Genomic DNA, 18,745 nt, shown 5'->3' on the forward strand with positions numbered 1-18,745 from the left:
GAAACAGGCAACTTTAAATGAATATGGCATTTAGGCGTACACACGAAAATCATGTTTAATTGGCATTTGGATTATGTGGGTATCATTGGAAACATTTCTCCCCTGGACCCAAAAAGTTTGAGAACCCCCGGTAATGATGTCAGTTCATGACAACTGCCAAGTGGACCGTTGGCAGATTAAGTCTGAAAAATTAAGCAACAGCCTCAAGCGTGTTGTCACGAGAGAGAGTGTGCTGGGGTGGGAGCAGGCCGGGTGGGGGTTGACAAATCCTCTTGTTCTCCATTTGTTGCATTAAACACTGGCCACCATCTGTTGCGTTGGAGCGCACAACGCAACAGCAGCGAGGCGCCAGATGCCACCCTAAGAGCCACGGTCACCGCACCGGCCGACGCTCTAAAAATACTCCTCTGAGCGCCCGTTAATGGCCTCTCGGTTACGGCGCAACGAGCAGCGCCGGACCGCTAAAATAAGACAACGAGCGCTGGTGTGGATTACTGCGTATTTGCACAACACAACAGAGAAACGACCACTTTACCGTGAAACTGACTTCAGAGTGTGCAGGTCAACAGCGGGCGGCGTGCAGAACCCAAAGGAAAAGCAACCCGAGGACAATCGTCTTTTTCATTCAAACTCCCAACCCGATGCAAAACCTGCACAGAAACAAAAACAAACAAAAGATGCCAGCGTTAATGGTCACTGGGGTTGCTTGGGGTGTGGCAGACACATTGTTTCCAGTATATTTCTTTGTATAATGTAGTGCGTGTTTTTCTTGTAATTTGTAGTATGTGTATGAGGGGCCACGGATGACAATTTCAAAAATACTATGTGTGCCCCTCAATGCCATAGGAATGAAAATTTACCTATTTTTGACAAGGAAAAACAAGTTTTCCGACAATTTCTTTTGGAATGTTATGAGAACATTTCTAATCATTACAGAAACCAAGGTGTATTTTATTGGGTTAAAATGTGTAATCTTAGGAGAATAATGTTTTTATTTTGTCAGGATAAAAAGTCAATTTAAAAAAAAATGCTAACCTTCCAGACAACAAAGACATAGTTTGCTGACGACAAAGTATTTTGTCGACGTACATAGTCGTAAGTAATATTACGAGAATAAAAAGAATATTTTTTTCAAAAAATTACATTACAAGAACAACGACATGTTTTGTTGCGGTAAAACGTCATAATGTGAATGGTGGTAATATTATGATATCAAGTCAAAGTTGAAGAAGTGAATTTCAAAATTTCACTTTATTCTCGTAATATTCCACCTTTTATTTTTGAAAGAGACATCTTAAATAGGACTATATTCTCCCCCCCCCCCCCCAAGCTACGACCCTTGTGTGACCCCAGTTTGAGAACCACTGAACTCAATACACAAGCCAAAAAAACTGCGCATCTCACCTCAGTGGTCTCTGTGGACCCCTTCCTGCAGGCAGTAGGTGACTGAGATGGGCGTTCGTCCGAGCGCCTCCCCGCGGTGGCCGTTGATGCTGATGCTGCTCTACAGCGCCACCTCCCGCTGCTCCGGCCGGCCCTTCGGGATCCCGGCGCCCGCCGTGAACGTGGCGGTAGTCTTCAGCGGCTCGGCCTACCAGGCGGAGATCAAGGGGCGACTGAGTCGCGAGAACTTCATGGACTTGCCTCTGGAGGTGAACCCCATCACTGTGTTGGTGAACAACACCAACCCGAGAGCGCTGCTCACTCGCATCTGCGACACGCTCTCCACCAACCGCGTCCATGGCGTGGTGTTCGAGGACAACGTGGGCTCCGAGGCCGTGGCCCAGATCCTGGACTTCATTTCCACTCAGACCGGCGTGCCCATCGTGGGGATCAGCGGAGGCTCCGCCGTCGTCCTTCCGTACAAGGTTGGAATCGGGCTACTAACCACACTATTTCTTGTTGTGTCCATGTCAAAGCCCAACTTTATTAACCAAAATCACCAAAACAGAGTCGTCTTTTGCCATGGTAGTAATAATAATTGATGTAGATTGCACTGCAAAAATGCTGCGAAATACAACGTACACATCAGCGGGGTCAAACTAACACTAGCTCTCGTGGAAGTTGCCTGATGCCAATGCTGTCCTTTCCTCAGCGTAACCTAAAATGCCAACGACAAATACTTTGAGGGACGTTTGGGTCAAAGTAACCCCAATGGAAGATGTTGGGTCCAAGGCCCAAGTTCAACCTAACTTCCAACGCTGTCTGTCTATCGAGAACCTTATCCAAAATTGCCAACAGAAAGTTGAAAGTCCACTCCAAGAATATCAAGCTAACACTAGCCCTATTGAAAGTCACCTGATTGTGTCCGTTTGGGTCCAGGGCTCAGTTTGAACCCAAATCCCTCTGGCGTCAACCTCAACTTGAATGACACGTCATGACACACATCAGTGGATTGGCGGTCTGTTTATTTGGTCTGAACAAGCTTGCTGAGGTTCTTCTGACCTTTTATTGATATATTTTTTTGTCAGAAGAGACCTGACTCCTATTAATCTTGCTGCCAGGCCCGTTTCCTCCGACGTGGTTCAATCGGTGACGCTCATTTTACACGACATCCGGATTTTGGAGGGCAAACTTTTTAAAAACGGCTCTCAAGTTGACATTTTTAAAACTCGTGTTCTCTCGCTGTAAATGTACCTTAAGGCTCGGTCAAGGATAATTACAACACTTTAACACAGGATGAAAAAATAGCTAATTATCTCAAGGCAAGCCCTCTGAGTGCTAATTAGCTCCGGCAAAATGGCCATTAGACTAGTACAATCTGTCATCTTTACATGACTTTGCGTTGGACGAGGCCACTTTACAGGGTCGAAATGTCCGATGTAAATTCCGGCATTCGCTCATTTTCTTGGACTAGCGTGCTTGATGATGGTGGTTTTCACACTGCGGTTCTCACACCGTACGGGGGCTTCGAGCTGTGGCTTTGTCCCCAAAATAAACTGCCAGAAATAATATGACATAAACATGCTAACCAAATGACTTCTTCTGACCTTTGCCTTGTGCCAATTAAAAGCCGATATGATTGTGATGTACTTTATCATCACATAATGATACATTCTTGCATGAATAAAGTCCTTTTTATCGAACAAAAGGTGTACTATTACAGGAATAAAGTCATGTGTTTATTTAAAGAACAAAGCATGTATTTATTTTACTGTAGAATATAGAATATATAATACAATTTCATAACACCAAACATATTGTATTTAGGCTTGCTTGGGATGATGCTTCTAACAGGAGCAACAAACCGGCAATCATTGACGTTTAAGTGGGAAGGTGAGGCGGCTCAGCACCAGAATCCACATGTAATCCTTTCAAAATGGCGTCCGTGTGGCTAAGATTTCCGGCCCTCAGACACATCCCTAAAGTGGTGTCGGCGGGGTGAAAATGTACGACAAATACACTACAGCGGTACCTTCCACCGCGGCTTGAGTGACGGGAAAACAGTCAGTCGCTGGTTTGGTGTTTGAACGGGGTCGCAGGTCACGCGCAGACGCTCACATGCAGACTAACAGGCTAAACCCTCATTCCAGTGTTATCTCGACTGGCGAGTTGAATTCATTCCACGTACAAGCTCATAACGCAATTGACTTGTATATTAAAGGCACTTTTCCCCACTGAAATGAGCCGCCCGTGGCTCCGGAGTCATTATTTGTCCCGTTGTTGAGGCCCGTCTTATTTACGATCGGCGCAGCAAATGAGCTAGTGAATAATTAAGAGTAAAACATAGCTGCAGACTTCAAATTGTCCTGATTGGATTTGCTCACATTCGCTTCACCCCTGCCGGACACCCGACATGCACATTTGTACGCTTTCGTTCAACAAGAGTACCTCATTTTCACAGCGTGAGCCTGCTAGTCGCTCTCTGAAAAAATACTATCACCACTTGGCCGCTCTATTTTGCACCGAACGGAGCATTGAATCCTTTTGACATTGGGTTGACCTTGTCCTCGCGCTGGCCTCGCCTGATGCCAGTCAGCCTCTAATGCCTCCCGTTCCTCACCTCCGTCCTTAACGCCTCTCTCTTCCAGGTGCGACCCGGTCGGAATACATCAGCGCGCATACAGGCGTATTAAGGAATCGGGACGCGGTGACAAAGGCGGCTGTTAAGATGAAATAGGACCGTTCGGCCAGAGAGGAACGTGAGCTGAGGGCGTATACATCATGTGGTGATATGTTAAAAGCTCCTAACAGGAGCCATATTTGTCTCAGGTCTTCATGAAGCAGGTGTGACAATAAAGAAAGGAGACTGCAGCAGCCAGTGAGGCGCCACTGTGAAAGTTAATGTCAGTATTATCAGCTCATTTCGCGTTCCCGTACCTTGTGCGTATCGACTGCACGATATGCAGTTCGTTGCGACCAGTTGGACTCATTATCAGGATTGTCTCCTCGGGCACTCCCGGTAGGAGGCGATAGTCCTCTTCGCCGTTGTTCAGTGTTTACGAGAGTTATGGGAAATCTGTAGATTTGAACGATAACACACTTTTCACACATTGGCCAATCACGGTGGTCATTTCCTTTCCCATTGCACACCAATTGACCCTCGAGCAGTGTTGCAAGATTGCCAAACAAGAAGGCCGCACCGACGTCTGGTTGTTGAGCGTGAAGTCGGTACGGGTAGAGCTTTTTCAGCATTTCGCTGAATCAAACATTTCTTGATGCTGAATTCTCAGTGCAGCTTTACAGATACACTTCCCCAGGCTTTGCACGAATGCCTGCTCTCGGGGTTCGTCGAGGCCAGATCCCGTTTCAAGATACTTGCCGTGGATAGCGTAGCTTGCGCTACGTGTTGGAGCACTGTGACGGCCATTAAGCTTCTCGAACAGCAGTCGTGGACGGGAAAACTTCTTTCCAGCCGGCAATTTTGCAACGCGGCTTCATGTCAATCTGAAAGCCATCGACGAAGGAATGCTATTTGAATTGATGTCTATATTTTATACCTGAATTGTTCACTCGGCTTGCTTTGTGCTCTTTTTCAGGCTTTTGCGAGGAACATATGCATTGTAAAATTCCTGTCCAACTCTCAAGCTTCTGACCCAAAGATTGGGACCATCTTGGCGCACAACTTCTCGAACAAAGATGCTCCCCACTGACTGGCTATTCTGGCTGAGGTCTTGTCATCGTCTCAGCAATCTTTCTCATGATTTGGGCTTATCCTCCCCTTCCTCACGGCCACACTTAACCATTTGTGCCCCTCGAAAATGTGCGTACGTGACACAGCGTTGCGTTAGAGGCACTCACTCGGGCCCTCCTGCAATTTATGCGGTCATTTTTCATGGGTTTTTCGCTCCATATTTGTGCCAGGGGCAAAGTGTCCCACGCAAATCCTGAAAAAGAAGCAGAGATTACGGCACAATCGTAATATTGATGTTCCAGAACTGGCAGCGAGTCATGAGCGTGTCTGCCAGTTTCATTTATTTTTTGTCACACTTTTTAAGATTGTTACTTCCTGCATGTTTGTATTCACTTTAGACTATTTAGTGATTCCCAAAGAAGGTTGTGCAGGGTGAGGCAGGGGCCAAGGAGGAAGCCATTAAATTTTGATGCGGCTCCAAGTTTTTTTGATGGCTTTTGTTAACCTTGCGAAATGGGCCTTTCCGCACCCTTTTTTCTTAATTTATCAGTGAATAATACATCAGTTTTAACGACATTATTAGGCATAAGCGGGAACTGTGCATGGCCAAGAAGGGGCTCACTCGAGGGATGATTTTAATACGAACAAATGGTTATTTGTCAAGCCCATTACGATGTTTATTCTCATCACATGGACTCGCCGCGGTCCAATTCAGAGCGTGTCTGCGGTTTGGTAATCTGGGCGGGCTCCAGCCGTGACAAGCGATCAGGGAGTCGCGTGTCTGCTCCTGGTCGCCGGGCGGGATCGAGCTGACGTGGGCCGAGCGGCAGCCGGAAGTCCCTCTTCACGGGAAACGGGGCGGAGATGGCGTGCTTCAGTCATGTTGCCGTAGCTTCATTAATTCGTTGCTCTATTGGTTTTTTTCCATCGTGCTTTTAAGCCTCTCCAAGGCAACTGATATCAATCTCCGCTTTCCTTGAGCTTTTTTTGGCCGCAATCCTAAATCTATTAATAGAGCAACCCGAGTCATTGCAGTCACCTTCAGCCAAATCCGAGTTTTAGTGCAGGTAGGGACTCCATATGGCCCCCGTTAAGACTTATAAAAGCGTTGTTTCGCTCTCCCACAAACAGCTGTTTGCAGATAATCGCCGCTTCACCACTCCTGTCTAACCCTCCTCAGGTCCGACGGTCGCTAATCTCCCGTCCGGCAGAGCTCGGCGTGCAAGCGGATGCTCCTAAAGGGAGTCGTCACACAAAATGTCGGGAGGTGAGCTCTGAAGGAGTCTCCTGTGGTGCAAAGAGTTTTTTGCCACTGTGAATGTAATCTGAGCATGGAGAAACTAAGATCTCCACTCAGTGGCTTTAATCTTCTTTAGGACTGTGGACTGTGGTCCATCTCGCTGTACTGAACTACGGAATAATGCTCAGAATCTAGCATTTTCTCCGCGTACTCCGAGGGGAATCGCGATGGGTTTGATTCTTGTCGAACAGCACACCAGAAATAGATACCGACTACCTCTTGGGAACACTTCATTCATTGGTATATTCAGGATTATGCGCATCTGCCTCCTAACACGGCGAATCATACAACTGCATTCAACTACAATGACTTTCCCATGCATTTGCGTCGTGTAGTGGTAGAGTCTGGCAAATTGCAATGGATGCGCTTTGCTTTAATCCAACTATGACACTGTAAACAACTGTTGGACTCTAATTTGTTGGTCTATTAGGGACGACGCGCATCTGCTTCCTAAAACGGGGTGATCGTATTGTGTAATGTGTAAAATGTGTAAGCATCACACTATAGAATAGAATAGAATAGAGCTTTATTGTCACTGTCACAGGAACAATGAAAATTAGTTACACAGAGCCATACCTGTAGAAACAATCACGTTAACATATTTCGATACCATCTCGTGCTTTACACACGGCATATACTGTAGAGTATGCTACAGTAATTAGGTTGTAAATTACCGTTTATGCATTTCTTATAAGACACAATCTACATTTTGTTGTTTTGTGACGTATAATGACAAAGTTGAAATGAATCAAATCGAAATGGCCGTCATAAAAGTGGCTAGTGACCGATCTCTGCTCCAATTCAAAGCACAACGGGTGGCTTGCGGCGATGCCCCGGGCCTGTCGCGTACCGCGCCATCAGTCAACTCCGTGTTAACCGAGTCTGACTGATTGTGCGAGAAGCTCGGCCCTGACGAAAAAGTCGACTTCTGACCCGAGAGGTTCATAAAGCGCATTGTGCACTGTCGCAGTCTCGCAGATACGCGCCAATGTACACCACTCAGCCTCCGGTGAAACCTCCCTTACGCTCAAGCATTTAACTGATAACTGAAATTAATTTACTGTACCGGCACGCCTGAAAGATATAAATATGGCGCTTTTAATTAAGAAAAAAAGACGAATGAAAAGCCGAGATAAGGTTCCCACTTTCCAGTTTGAAGTAACTTTCAAGACAGAAAGGAACAATAGAATAGCACGGTACCTTGACTTTTGGAAATTGTTCGGTTGCACCCTTATTTGCAGGGAAAATCAAATATTTGGGTTTTCAAGCCCAACTGATACAAAAGCTTCAAACACAGACTGAGAACAGTCAAAGCAGAGCTTCCCAATTCATTTCGGTTACCAACTTGGTCACGGATTGACTCAAACTCGTAAGTCGAGGTAGCACTGTGCAATATACAGTGCTTGGAAGACATTTATCTTTCTCTTTTCCTCTCGCGGTGGTTCAAAGGGAGCGAGAGGCCGAGCAGAGTCGGGAAAGCGGGCGCATTAAGCGGTCACGTCGAGACTCGTAAGATGCTCATACATCACCGAGCGGCCTCTCGAGGACACGGAGGAGCCGGGCGGAACAAGATCACAGACCCGCTCGCAGTCTCGGGGTACTTGACCCCACTCTCGCCCGAGCTGTGAGGTCAAGCTCGGCCGGCGGCTTTTAGAACACAACCATTCAAGAGACGCTGAGAAAGTCCTAGACGAAAGAGAAAGATGTGCACGGAATCTACTCATAACTCATAGTACGATAGCAATATTCCACCATTTATCAAACACTCTAATCGCTACCTTTTGACAATTGACCCACTGTCCTGAGGCTACATCCATATGTACGTGGATATTTTTTCAAAGGCAGATATTCCTGGCAGTTTTTGCTTTATTTTGGAGTGATTTGACTTATCTTTCAAGACTAACAGATTATTGTGTTCTGTGACAATATAAGCACAGAGCTTACCAAAAGAAAATTCTAGACTCTCTTCTTTGTTTCATCAAAGATGCCGGTGTCTGTTGAAAAAGCGGAGAAAAGGAGCTTTTTGTGGCATGAAACATGTCAAGCACAACAGTGACTTTGACGCCTTTGTTCCACCTCATATTATCCAATGACAAAAACAAGACTGAGAATGGGCTTTTGATGGCAAAATAACGTATTTACAGATATAGAACTGAAACGCACTATGAGCGTAGCTGACTCACCATCTGTGTGGCATTTTAACATGGCGTTCACCACTGACTCCATGAAGCGCGTCATCTTTTCTCATGATCGGGACACACTTTCTACTATCTTCCGTGACACATACTCGGTTTTTATCAGACATATACATACTCTGTTCAAGTTTGAAGTGTCTAAATCAAATCCAAAGTGATTCAGCGCCACCGTCTGTTAATCCTCACATCTTAATTTCGCAGACGAGCCGGGCGAGACCCTCTTCCCTGTCGATCCATTGAAAAACGGACTTGATTAACATATACATCGGTGGCGGTAAACTGATGGAGACGTCGATGGCGGTGAATGACTGGATGAAACCCTCTCGTTGGGGACTGAGGTGGCAGGTATAGCCAGTTAACACTATGCCGACATGGCTCGATTAGGATGAACAGATTTATTAGCCTTCTGCCCGGCAAGAGGGTTGGAATCGGCAGAATTGTACTCGTTTTCCGTGTAGGCAAACACTTCGTCCTTCAACTGCTGCTTCAAATCGGGCTGATTTCTGGTCAGGTTGAAAGAATGGGCTAAGAGGTTGTGCCTATCGCCTGGCTGCGCTGCTCTGATCGGCACACGCGACGCCGTCTAGTGTGCATTAGCCTCTTCGGCGTGTTTCCGCGGTTGGCGAACAGTTTTAGACGCTTAACCGCTACTTTGTCTGGAGTGTAGTAGATACAACAACGAATGCAAGCGAACTTGTCATATGACTGCATCCACCAGACCATGACTTCCAGATTGGGACAAATGCATACAGTATACAATTACACACCTAGTTATTATAACTAACTAATGCAAGTACAGATACTGAATAAAAAGTAGCCAGTGTGTGAATATATGTTGTGACTGACTGACTTGACTGAAGACTTTACTTAACCAAAGTAATGACTTGACTCGAAATGTGGTAGGGACTCGATTTGAGTTCCTTCATTTTTATTTACCACAGTCACTCGGGACTTGCTTGAAGGTTTAAACTTGATAATTACATAATTTGGGTTTATTTCCATCGCTGGAAGTTACAACTGATTCCTTCTGAAACTCCATCTCTGAGGAATATGCGAGATTCGGTAAAAGACCACTCGAGGTTTTGCTTCAGTCGCAGTGCTTCAGGTAACATCATTTTCCGCAAAAATGTAACATTATAGTCGTACCCTAAGGTCACAGATGGAAAACTGAGGCCTGCCACATGGATGGCAGCATTTAATATATGCACGTTGCCTCATGTTTTTCCTGGCAAAAGTGAGACACGTGCTTTAGGTGATGAATAGGTCTGGAGCTCCAGGAGCACTTAGGCACGTGTGGACGGCCAAGAGTCACTTACAAGATGAAGGAGAGGTTCTCGCTGAACATTACTGGACAGAAATTGAGTGTTTATTTGGCTTGTTGATGAACAGCAATTGCATTAACTACTGGATGAATATTTTATCGAGACCAGTGGTTGGAAATAACAAAGTACATATACTTCCTTACTGTACTCAAGTAGATTTTTCAAATATCTGTACTTTACTTGAGTACTTATCTATCTTTGAGTGTTTGTCTATCTTAGGTTCGCCACAACAGGCTAAGATTGGCTTCTCCCCCAAATACAGTTCTTCCAACTACGACGATGACATACTTCCTTGACATCGATTCCTTTCACTTCAACATTGATGAGCAAAATCCTCGAAGACCCCTTACAATGTCTCCAAAAGGGGGCACTCAGTCCTCATGCAAACGCCAATGATTGACCTGCCACGATGCCAACAGAAAACCACTTCCAATCACGTAGCATGTCTTTGTAAATGCCACCGCCACCGTGTGGCTGCACATGTTGCACATACCATAAAGGGCTACTGAGTGTGAGTACTTTTTTCTGCCTCTGCTCTGGACATGTTTTTCTTCCCGCAGGCGGAGGGCTCCAACTTCCTGCAGCTGGGCTCATCCATCGAGCAGCAGATCAACGGCATGTTCAAGGTGATGGAGGAGTACAACTGGGACAGCTTCGTGGTCATCACCAGCCTGTACCCAGGCTGCGAGGGCTACGTGAATTACGTTAAGGCCTACATCGATACCAGCTACTTCATATGGGAGCTCCAGGATGTTCTGACATTCGACATGTCCGCCGACAACACCAACGACATCCGAGCGCGACGGCTGCTGCAGCAGATCGACGCCCAGGTGCTCCTGGTTTATTGTTCCCATGAAGAGGCCCAGTATCTCTTCACCATGGCCGCCGAAGCCGGACTGGTGGGGCCCGGCTACATCTGGATTATTCCCAGTTTGGCCCTGGGCAACCCGGACATGCCGCCGCCCGACAGTTTCCCCGTGGGGCTCATCAGCGTCATCACTGACCGCTGGAGGATGAGCCTGAGAAAGAGGGTACGGGATGGCGTGGCCATCGTGGTGAAAGGCGTGCAGAGTTATCGCAAGCAGAGGGGCTTCTCTCCGGAGGGACAAAACGACTGCCACAATCCCGTCAAGACCGTGGCTACCAACGACACGCTCTTCAGGTAAGCACAAGACTGAAGTGTGTCATGGGAATGGATCAGAAAACGCTGCCACATCTGATCAGATAATGTCAGTAGAATTGGCAGAAACCTGAAGGTTTTTGGGCTAACACTGATTGCTATTTGGAACTGTTCCATAATTCCTTCCACTTTGTCTAAGGCCCCATGTCCAGCTGAAGAAAAACAACCCTGAAGCATGATGCTGCCAGCACAATGCTCCTTCAGGCTCGCGCTTGAAAGCACAAAAACGTCAGGAAAAGCCTAGTACAACATCTGAACTTCATTTGGTCTTAATCAGAGACACTTTAAAGAGTGGCAGCTGAGTGCTGGCTCACATTTAACATGAGTTTGAATGTGATTGGTCAGTTCTGATCTGAACGCAACCACATCCCAATTATAAGCGGCTGCGCACACTTGTGCAACCACATTAGTTGAGTCGTTTTATTTTATTTCCAGTCTTGAAAAAAAAAAATAATAATTACTCAACTAAATTTTACAGGTTATAGGTCACATTAGTGGTTGAAATTAAAGCTTTCTTAAATGATTTATCTTGGCAATTTCTATCGGATGTAAAGGTTCCCCACAAAGACATCCGTGGTCGCACAGCTCCGTCTGTCCCGACTCCCTGACACAGTAATTCCAATTCCACTATCGCACTTAACCTGCCAACAAAAGACTTGATCAAATCAACACCAACGACAGCGAAGATCCATTTAGGGAAACAATCTGAGACACACCAGTGTCCTCTTTTTACTGTCAAGAGTGCAGCTGAATACAAACTGTTGGACTGCGGTAAGCCCAGGGACTATCTGTGAATGGGTGCAAACTCCAAATCATAAATTTCCAATGAAATTGTGGCAGGATGTTTATTTATGTGGCAAGTCATTCATGAATTTGAAAGTGAGGCTCTCGGCGAAGGGCTCATTCATGTGCATGTTTGGATTGAGTCGGGCTGCGCACACACACGCACACACGCACACACACACACACACACACACACACACACTCACACACGGAGAGCGAGCGAGTCACATCCAATCGGTTTATGGGATACCGATCGGAGCCGGGAAAGGGTCAAGGAGGGACAGAGGAAATTGATTGACTCCACCAGGAATCGTCGTTGGAATGATATTTGCTCAGACGTGCTGTTAATACATTTTGGGAGATAAACCTACTTAAGTTATTTTTGGTGGGCTGTCGTTTTTTTTTTTTTTTTTTTTTTGCTCAGCTGTCGTGACACCCGCTCAAGCGACCCTTATTTAAAAAAAAGCGGTTAGCAAGTTGATTCCCACTAAGAAACAGACAACAAGAGCGGAATCACTTCGAGGGCTGCAGCTATCAAATCATTGGCGAGTCGATTATTCTCCCGATTATCCCATTGATGAGTCGAGTCGTCGGCTAAAAATTGATTTATTAAACGACAATACCAGTGCAAAATATGCATGTGGGGTTTTTTTTACTACTCGGGATTCGCATACTGAGTATGACGTTCTATACTGTAGCAAAAAATCGTTTTACACTCGAAACTACGTGAGTCGCGGGATGCACATGTCATAGAAACAATGAGTCCCAACCCTGGAACAATGAGTCCCTGCAATTTATCCTCATGGAATACAGATACAGTAATCCTCTGCTATATCACAGTTCTTGCTTGGCTATATTGCAGATTATTGTTGCAGTTCTTTTAGACTGTTTGCACAATATTTTTGTTCTATTCTTTGTTCTATAAAAATGACACCGATCGTTCCATTTTAAGCAGCGTTTGTTCCAAATGTTCTCTTGCTTTATCGGTCATTTCCTGATCTTGCTCCTTCTTTTACTAAACTGCTTTTTTTGGTCCGTAAGGGGACTGCTTCTGATTCCAGACCCGGACTGCCTGTTAGTGAAACCGTTTTAAACGATGCCGCCACGATCGCGCGAAACAGAGCGAGCTGTTTAGCTCTTTAGCTCGCTAGCTAGTTAGCTCCCGGGCTAGCAAATGTAACAAATATTTAACTTCCCCTAAAGTATACCCAGTTGTGTGCATCTACGGACCACAACAATAAAAATTGATCAAGTCCGGTGAAAAAAAGTCTCTTTAGTATTTTTGGAACACTGATGAGTCCTCCTCTGCCTCTGATTGGCTGTCGTTAGCTCTGATTAGCCTGTAGAGTCCCAGCGCGTCAGTTCTGGCCTACGAATGGGCTGCTTACGTGTTTATTTTCGTACCGTTTGTTCAATAAAGCGATTGAAAGTGACTGTTACCACCTGTGGACGGACCTTTCCCGCCTGTGGAGGGATTACAATTCATTCTAACTCGCGGTGGTAGGGTATATTCAATTAGCTAACGATGTTTACGTGACCGTGGACGTGCCGTTGCGTAAGCCAGTTGTGCTTTGCGGTAGACAGATTACACTTTATTTTCTTTTAGTGTAAAATGATCCCAAATTTTGGTCATTTTCTGTCTTTTACGCACTCTTTTCCTCCTGGCTCGGCACCATCGCACCAACTTATTCACGCAGGTATGCAGTAACGTTAGCCTGTGTGGAAAAATTATTCGTGGGAAGCTTCGATGCAGACGTTGATTTTGTCATCGAATTATTTGAGTTGTTCGAATAATCATTTTTCACATTGTTTGGCATATTACAAGAAAGGAGCAAGACATTTATTTCTAGTATTTCTGTGGAAGTTGTTGCAAATGAATGCTACAGGCAAAGAAAAAAAGGAGAAATAAAGTAAATCCCAGAAGGGGAAAAAAAACAAAGAGCAAAAGTCATTCACTTTCTATAAGTGAAGGCGAACATTGTATCAATTAGCATTAAATAATAAGGGCTAAAATAGGGCAATCTGATTTTTGGGGGGGGGGGGGGGGGGGGGGGGGGGATACTAAATTCCCCAAAACGTGTGCCTCAACCCAAAACGATTTGTGACATGACCTTGTCCTTCTTTAAAATGTAATATTAAAGTGAAAAGGAGGGCTTTGTTGAAGTTTTGGACTTTGTCTGCTACTCTTCCACTAATACTAAATCTGGAGCCCTCTCATGATCACAAAATACAATTGTTGATGGTTACTTGGATCCGAGCCAACAGCGAACCAATGACAATACATTTCCCCTGCATCCGCCATTTTTAAGCCCAGAAATGCGTCCTTCAAACTTTAAAGACATGTGACGTGGACCAATTATTTTGAATTAATATCAAATTATTTTTGTGTACTTGGACACGCGCTTCCTGAAAGAGCATTTCGTATTTCAAGACATTCATTTATTTGTCCAACACTTCTTCTTGTCACGTTTTTTGGTGCTGCAGATTTATGGCCACGCTCAATCCCTTAAACTGTGTCCTCACCCGCTGCCATCCATCTCATCACGCCTTCATACGTCTGAGACGGCGGAGCAATCGAGTGTAGGGGGTGCGGGGGGGGTCGGTGGTGACAGACAGGTGTGGCCTGTCCTCAGAAATGCTAAAAAAAAAACAAAAAAAAAAGAGGTTCGATATCATCTGTAGCAATGAAATAATTATAACTGTACAACCCGTGTCGGTTAGAAGACTGACCATCAAGAAATGAAACTACAGTGCGGAACATGGAGAAACTCAGATCAGATCAAGCAATTTCTACAGAAACACCCCGAATTGGTCGGCAGCCAATCGCAGGGAAATAAATGGATCAATGGAAATGGAAAATACTGTATGAGGGGGGGGGGGGGAGCAGAATGATCCGAGGCAAAGATGTACAATTTCTCCAATGAATCTGGAATATTCTCATGTAAAATGCAGAATTCGCTGATGTGATATGAATCAGCTGAGAAATGTTGAATTTGAGGTGAACTTGTCATATTTCTCCATTCATTGGAATTAATACTCGGAACGCTGAACATTTTGTTGATAGAAGGATTTGAATCAGTTGAGAAATGTTGAATATGAGGTGAATTTGTTCAACCATTCCTTTCATTTGAATGTTTTGTTTCTTTCTTCTTATGAGGGTAAGCGGTACGGAAAATGGATGGATGGATGGATGGATGGATGGATTCTGGAAAAGCGAGGATTCTGGGAATGTGTACAAAATGCTTGCCCAGATATCCTGAATGATCTGAACATGTCGATGTGTGAACGTTTGCTCTTCAGTTATCGCCGTATGCAGCAGAAACCATATTTTGTATTCAGACAAGGTTGTTCGGGGGACACTTCTCTGGTGGCATCTCCATAGGGGAGACAACTTTACCTTGTGCGAAGCCGAACTGTCCATGGAGAGGGAAGAAAAAAAAAAAAAAAAAAAAAAAAGTGGAAACGACGGACTATTATCCCAGGCTTTGATTCCGTACCGATCCCTCTTGAAATAACCCAGCGGGCACAATTTGAGCAGCTGCGCACTGAAGGTCGAGCATACAGAAGAAAGCTCTTCCTTTTGGCTTTACTGTCTTACATTCTCGCACATCAAACATGAACAACCTCGACTGTGCTCGCTCCATTCCTGTCTGGATAATGAATCGGTTAACCTGTCAATTGGATTATCACAGATTACCCGACTGAAGGGGCTTTTCGCCGACGCGCGCGCACTTTCATCACCTCCGCTGGAGCGATGGTGGAGGTGCGAGAGCGGCACAGCGGGCCTAATTTAACGGGTGTGGAAGTGATGAAAACAAGCGATCAAAGGAGGCATACAAAACGGAGGAACTGGAGTTTTAAATACAACATTGTTGCAGAATCCAGACGGAAATAACTGTCACGACCTTACATCAGAATAGACAAAGAACCATTTTTTTTCTTTTAATTTTTTTTATGTGACCCTGGTCCACCGCTTCAGGAGTTCTAAAGGTTTAAACCTGGAGTAGGTAGCTATTTGTTGGTTAAAAAAAAAAAAAAAACGTTGAAAAAATTTACTTTGATAAATGTATTTGTCAGTGGCATAAACGATCGGATTGGATTTGACAAATGTATCTTTGATATATTTATATATTTTATATGTTTATATATACCGCAACAAATGAATGGACTCTTAATAACGTAAATGCTCGGTGGTTCTGATTGAATAACGGAGTGCCATACTTCGCCCAGCCTCGGTCTAAAGTCGGGTTTACAAGACTGACACCTACGACACCTCCTGCAAGCTAAACAGGAAGCGGCTAACATTGCTCCTTTTGTTTTTTGGCTCACTGACTTGGCTTCCCCTGAGGGCTTTCTTCTATCGTTTTTTGCAGGCACATGCTGAACGTCACCTGGGAGCACAACGACTTCTCCTTCAACGCCAACGGCTACCTGGTGAACCCGGCAATGAACATCATCACTCTGGACCGAGAGAGGCAGTGGGACAAGGTAATGGAGGTTCACGGCCGGCGAGTTTCGGGAACGAGTCGGCTTCGAGTGAGCCGCGGTGGCGGCGATTTCATTCATCGGCGATCTGGTTATCGAGGCTCGTTTAGAGGCTGCGCTCACGCCATCGAAGCACTTAATGAAGGATCGTCTGACACTGGCACGATTCTACCCGTCCACTCCATCCGGCGCTCACACTTGAGCTCGCTAACTTTTCGAGGTGGGGGAGTACATCGCATACGGTATGAGCAAGTCTCGGGTCTTGACCTTCAAGTCCCAAGTTACCGTGGCGAAAATCAAGCAAGTCAAGTCGAGGCCCTGCTCCACTTCCAGTCGAGTCATGACTCGCGTTAAGCAAATCATAAGTCAAGTCATACAGTCTTGCTGAGTCACTGCATATATAGTATTGGCTTTACTTGTGTTAGTTAGCGGTCAGATTCTGACTGTACGAATATTGCGGTTTCACGGTATTGCAATTACGACTTCAAAATGTATTGTTTTGAAACGCTTGGGGAAATGAGTTTGTTTTTAAGCAACATATAGAACAGTGATCTCAACCACCTCCAAAATACTTCGCACTCCAAGTACCACAATAATCACCTACGTTCGTCGTGACAGGCCAAAGCGTTCGTCGAAAACCAGGCTGAGGCCCATTCCTGAAAAGTATTATATACGCTCTTTATTATCATAAGCCACTCTATTATGCAGTGTGAACATTAACACTGCATCTTAAATAATGACTCAATTAAAGGTGTTGCGCATTGAAGCTAGATAAAAAATCGACTTTAAAAAAGATGTTTAAAGGGCAACAGTTCATAAAGATTAGCTGTAAATGTAGTGTATTATACAGAAAAGTTCAATTCAACTGAAGTGTACTTACAAAATGTATTGTACTTGAAAAAAAAAAAAAGTACTGTCCATGAAAAGTAAAATAATGTATGTACAGTGCTGGATTAAATAAAAAATAAAAAATATATAAAGTTGAAACAGGTTGCATGCATAGATATTAGCTTCAAATCAACATATTAGTGTTGATTTGTACTTTTAATTCGGTGATTCTTTCGCATACCGCGAGACTGAGCCGGCGGTACTCGTCCCACGCCTTGAGAATCGTAAAATTCAAAAGAAAAGAAACAATTGCATTTCGAAATAAAATCTAAATTTAGTGCAACACTAAATTTTAAAAAACATGCATTTGCCATTCTCCCTCTTTTTCTGCATTTTTTTTTTTTTTTATCAAAGATATCTGTCTGTCTGTCCGTCTGTCTGTCCGTCCGTCCGTCCGTCCATCCATCCGTCCATCCATCTATCTATCTAATCTATCTATCGAGAAGAAGACCGAAAGCGAAGAACTGGCCAAGCGCAGACTCAGCGTTTCAATGACTCCCTGCTCTGGTTGTCGCTCAGTCAAGGATGCGTCTGCAATCGAGATCCGTGCCTGAGGAAGAACCGCAGGGACGCCATCGTTTTCATCTCAGTGTGTTTTGCAGCCGTTTGAAATTCGGCTGGACTCGATTGAGAGGCGCGGAGGTAAATAGCGGAGCCGATCGGCGTGACTCACGGCCAAACATCCGGAGACGATCGCGTGTTTGCTCGCCCTTTTCCTGCAGCTGCCTCGTGATTTCTCTTCATGGAGTTGGTTGAGCGCTCCCGTCGTGGTGCCTGCCCTACTTTGCGAAAAAACAAAACAAAACAAAAAAGTCAAATTAAGACGGCAACATTCATCATGCTGACATCTTATTCAGTACTAAACTAAACGTGACGGCATTCGGTTACTCGCTGCCTGGTTTCAGTGTGCCGGTTCTCAAAATGGGGTCGCGTGGGGATCCGTAAAATTATTTGCAACAAATTGTTGTCGCATTATTTACAAAATTGCATACCTCCGTTTTGGCACCGGACATTTAACCAATGACTTCTCCATACTTTCGCTTTTGGCTAATTACAAGCTCTGACTTTCATCAGAACTCAGTGGTACCTTGAGTGCGCCAATTTACAAGATGTTCGAGTTACCAGCTAAAATTTGAGTTTGCATTTGCGCTTGATAATACAAGTTCATTTCTATACATACTTTTTGATTATGTTCTCATAAAATAGTAAAAACAACAAAATGGTGTTTTTTTTTGGGGGGGGGGGGGGCAGTCCTTACATGAATGGCATTTCAATTCCTTTCAATGGGGAAAATTGAGTCAAGGTACTCTGTATTACGACTTTATCTTGGGAAAATATGAATATTGTTGTAAGATTATGACTTCATCTTGGGAAAGTCGACTTTATAGAAAGATTAGGAAAAAAATCTGAATTTGTTATTGTAACATTTCTTTATTTTTTTTTTTCTCGAAAGAAGGCCACTTTTGGATTCCTATGGCATTTAGTTTTACGCATAGTAATGTTTATTTGGCGTTTCGA

The 18,745-nt window shown here is 44.7% G+C and overlaps 1 protein-coding gene across 1 annotated transcript in view; it reads left to right on the forward strand.

Annotated features, from left to right (window-relative positions):
- grin2ca (glutamate receptor, ionotropic, N-methyl D-aspartate 2Ca) overlaps window positions 1–18,745 on the forward strand; it is a 49,912-nt gene that overhangs the window by 15,778 nt on the left and 15,389 nt on the right. The window contains exons 2-4 of the mRNA XM_061700370.1: window positions 1,436–1,868; window positions 10,452–11,053; window positions 16,228–16,342. Coding sequence (XP_061556354.1) covers window positions 1,452–1,868; window positions 10,452–11,053; window positions 16,228–16,342 — 1,134 coding nt within the window. The 5' untranslated portion in view covers window positions 1,436–1,451. The remainder of the gene's footprint in view (window positions 1–1,435; window positions 1,869–10,451; window positions 11,054–16,227; window positions 16,343–18,745) is intronic.

Source organism: Phycodurus eques, chromosome 16, assembly GCF_024500275.1.
Source record: "Phycodurus eques isolate BA_2022a chromosome 16, UOR_Pequ_1.1, whole genome shotgun sequence".
Lineage (NCBI taxonomy): Eukaryota > Metazoa > Chordata > Actinopteri > Syngnathiformes > Syngnathidae > Phycodurus > Phycodurus eques.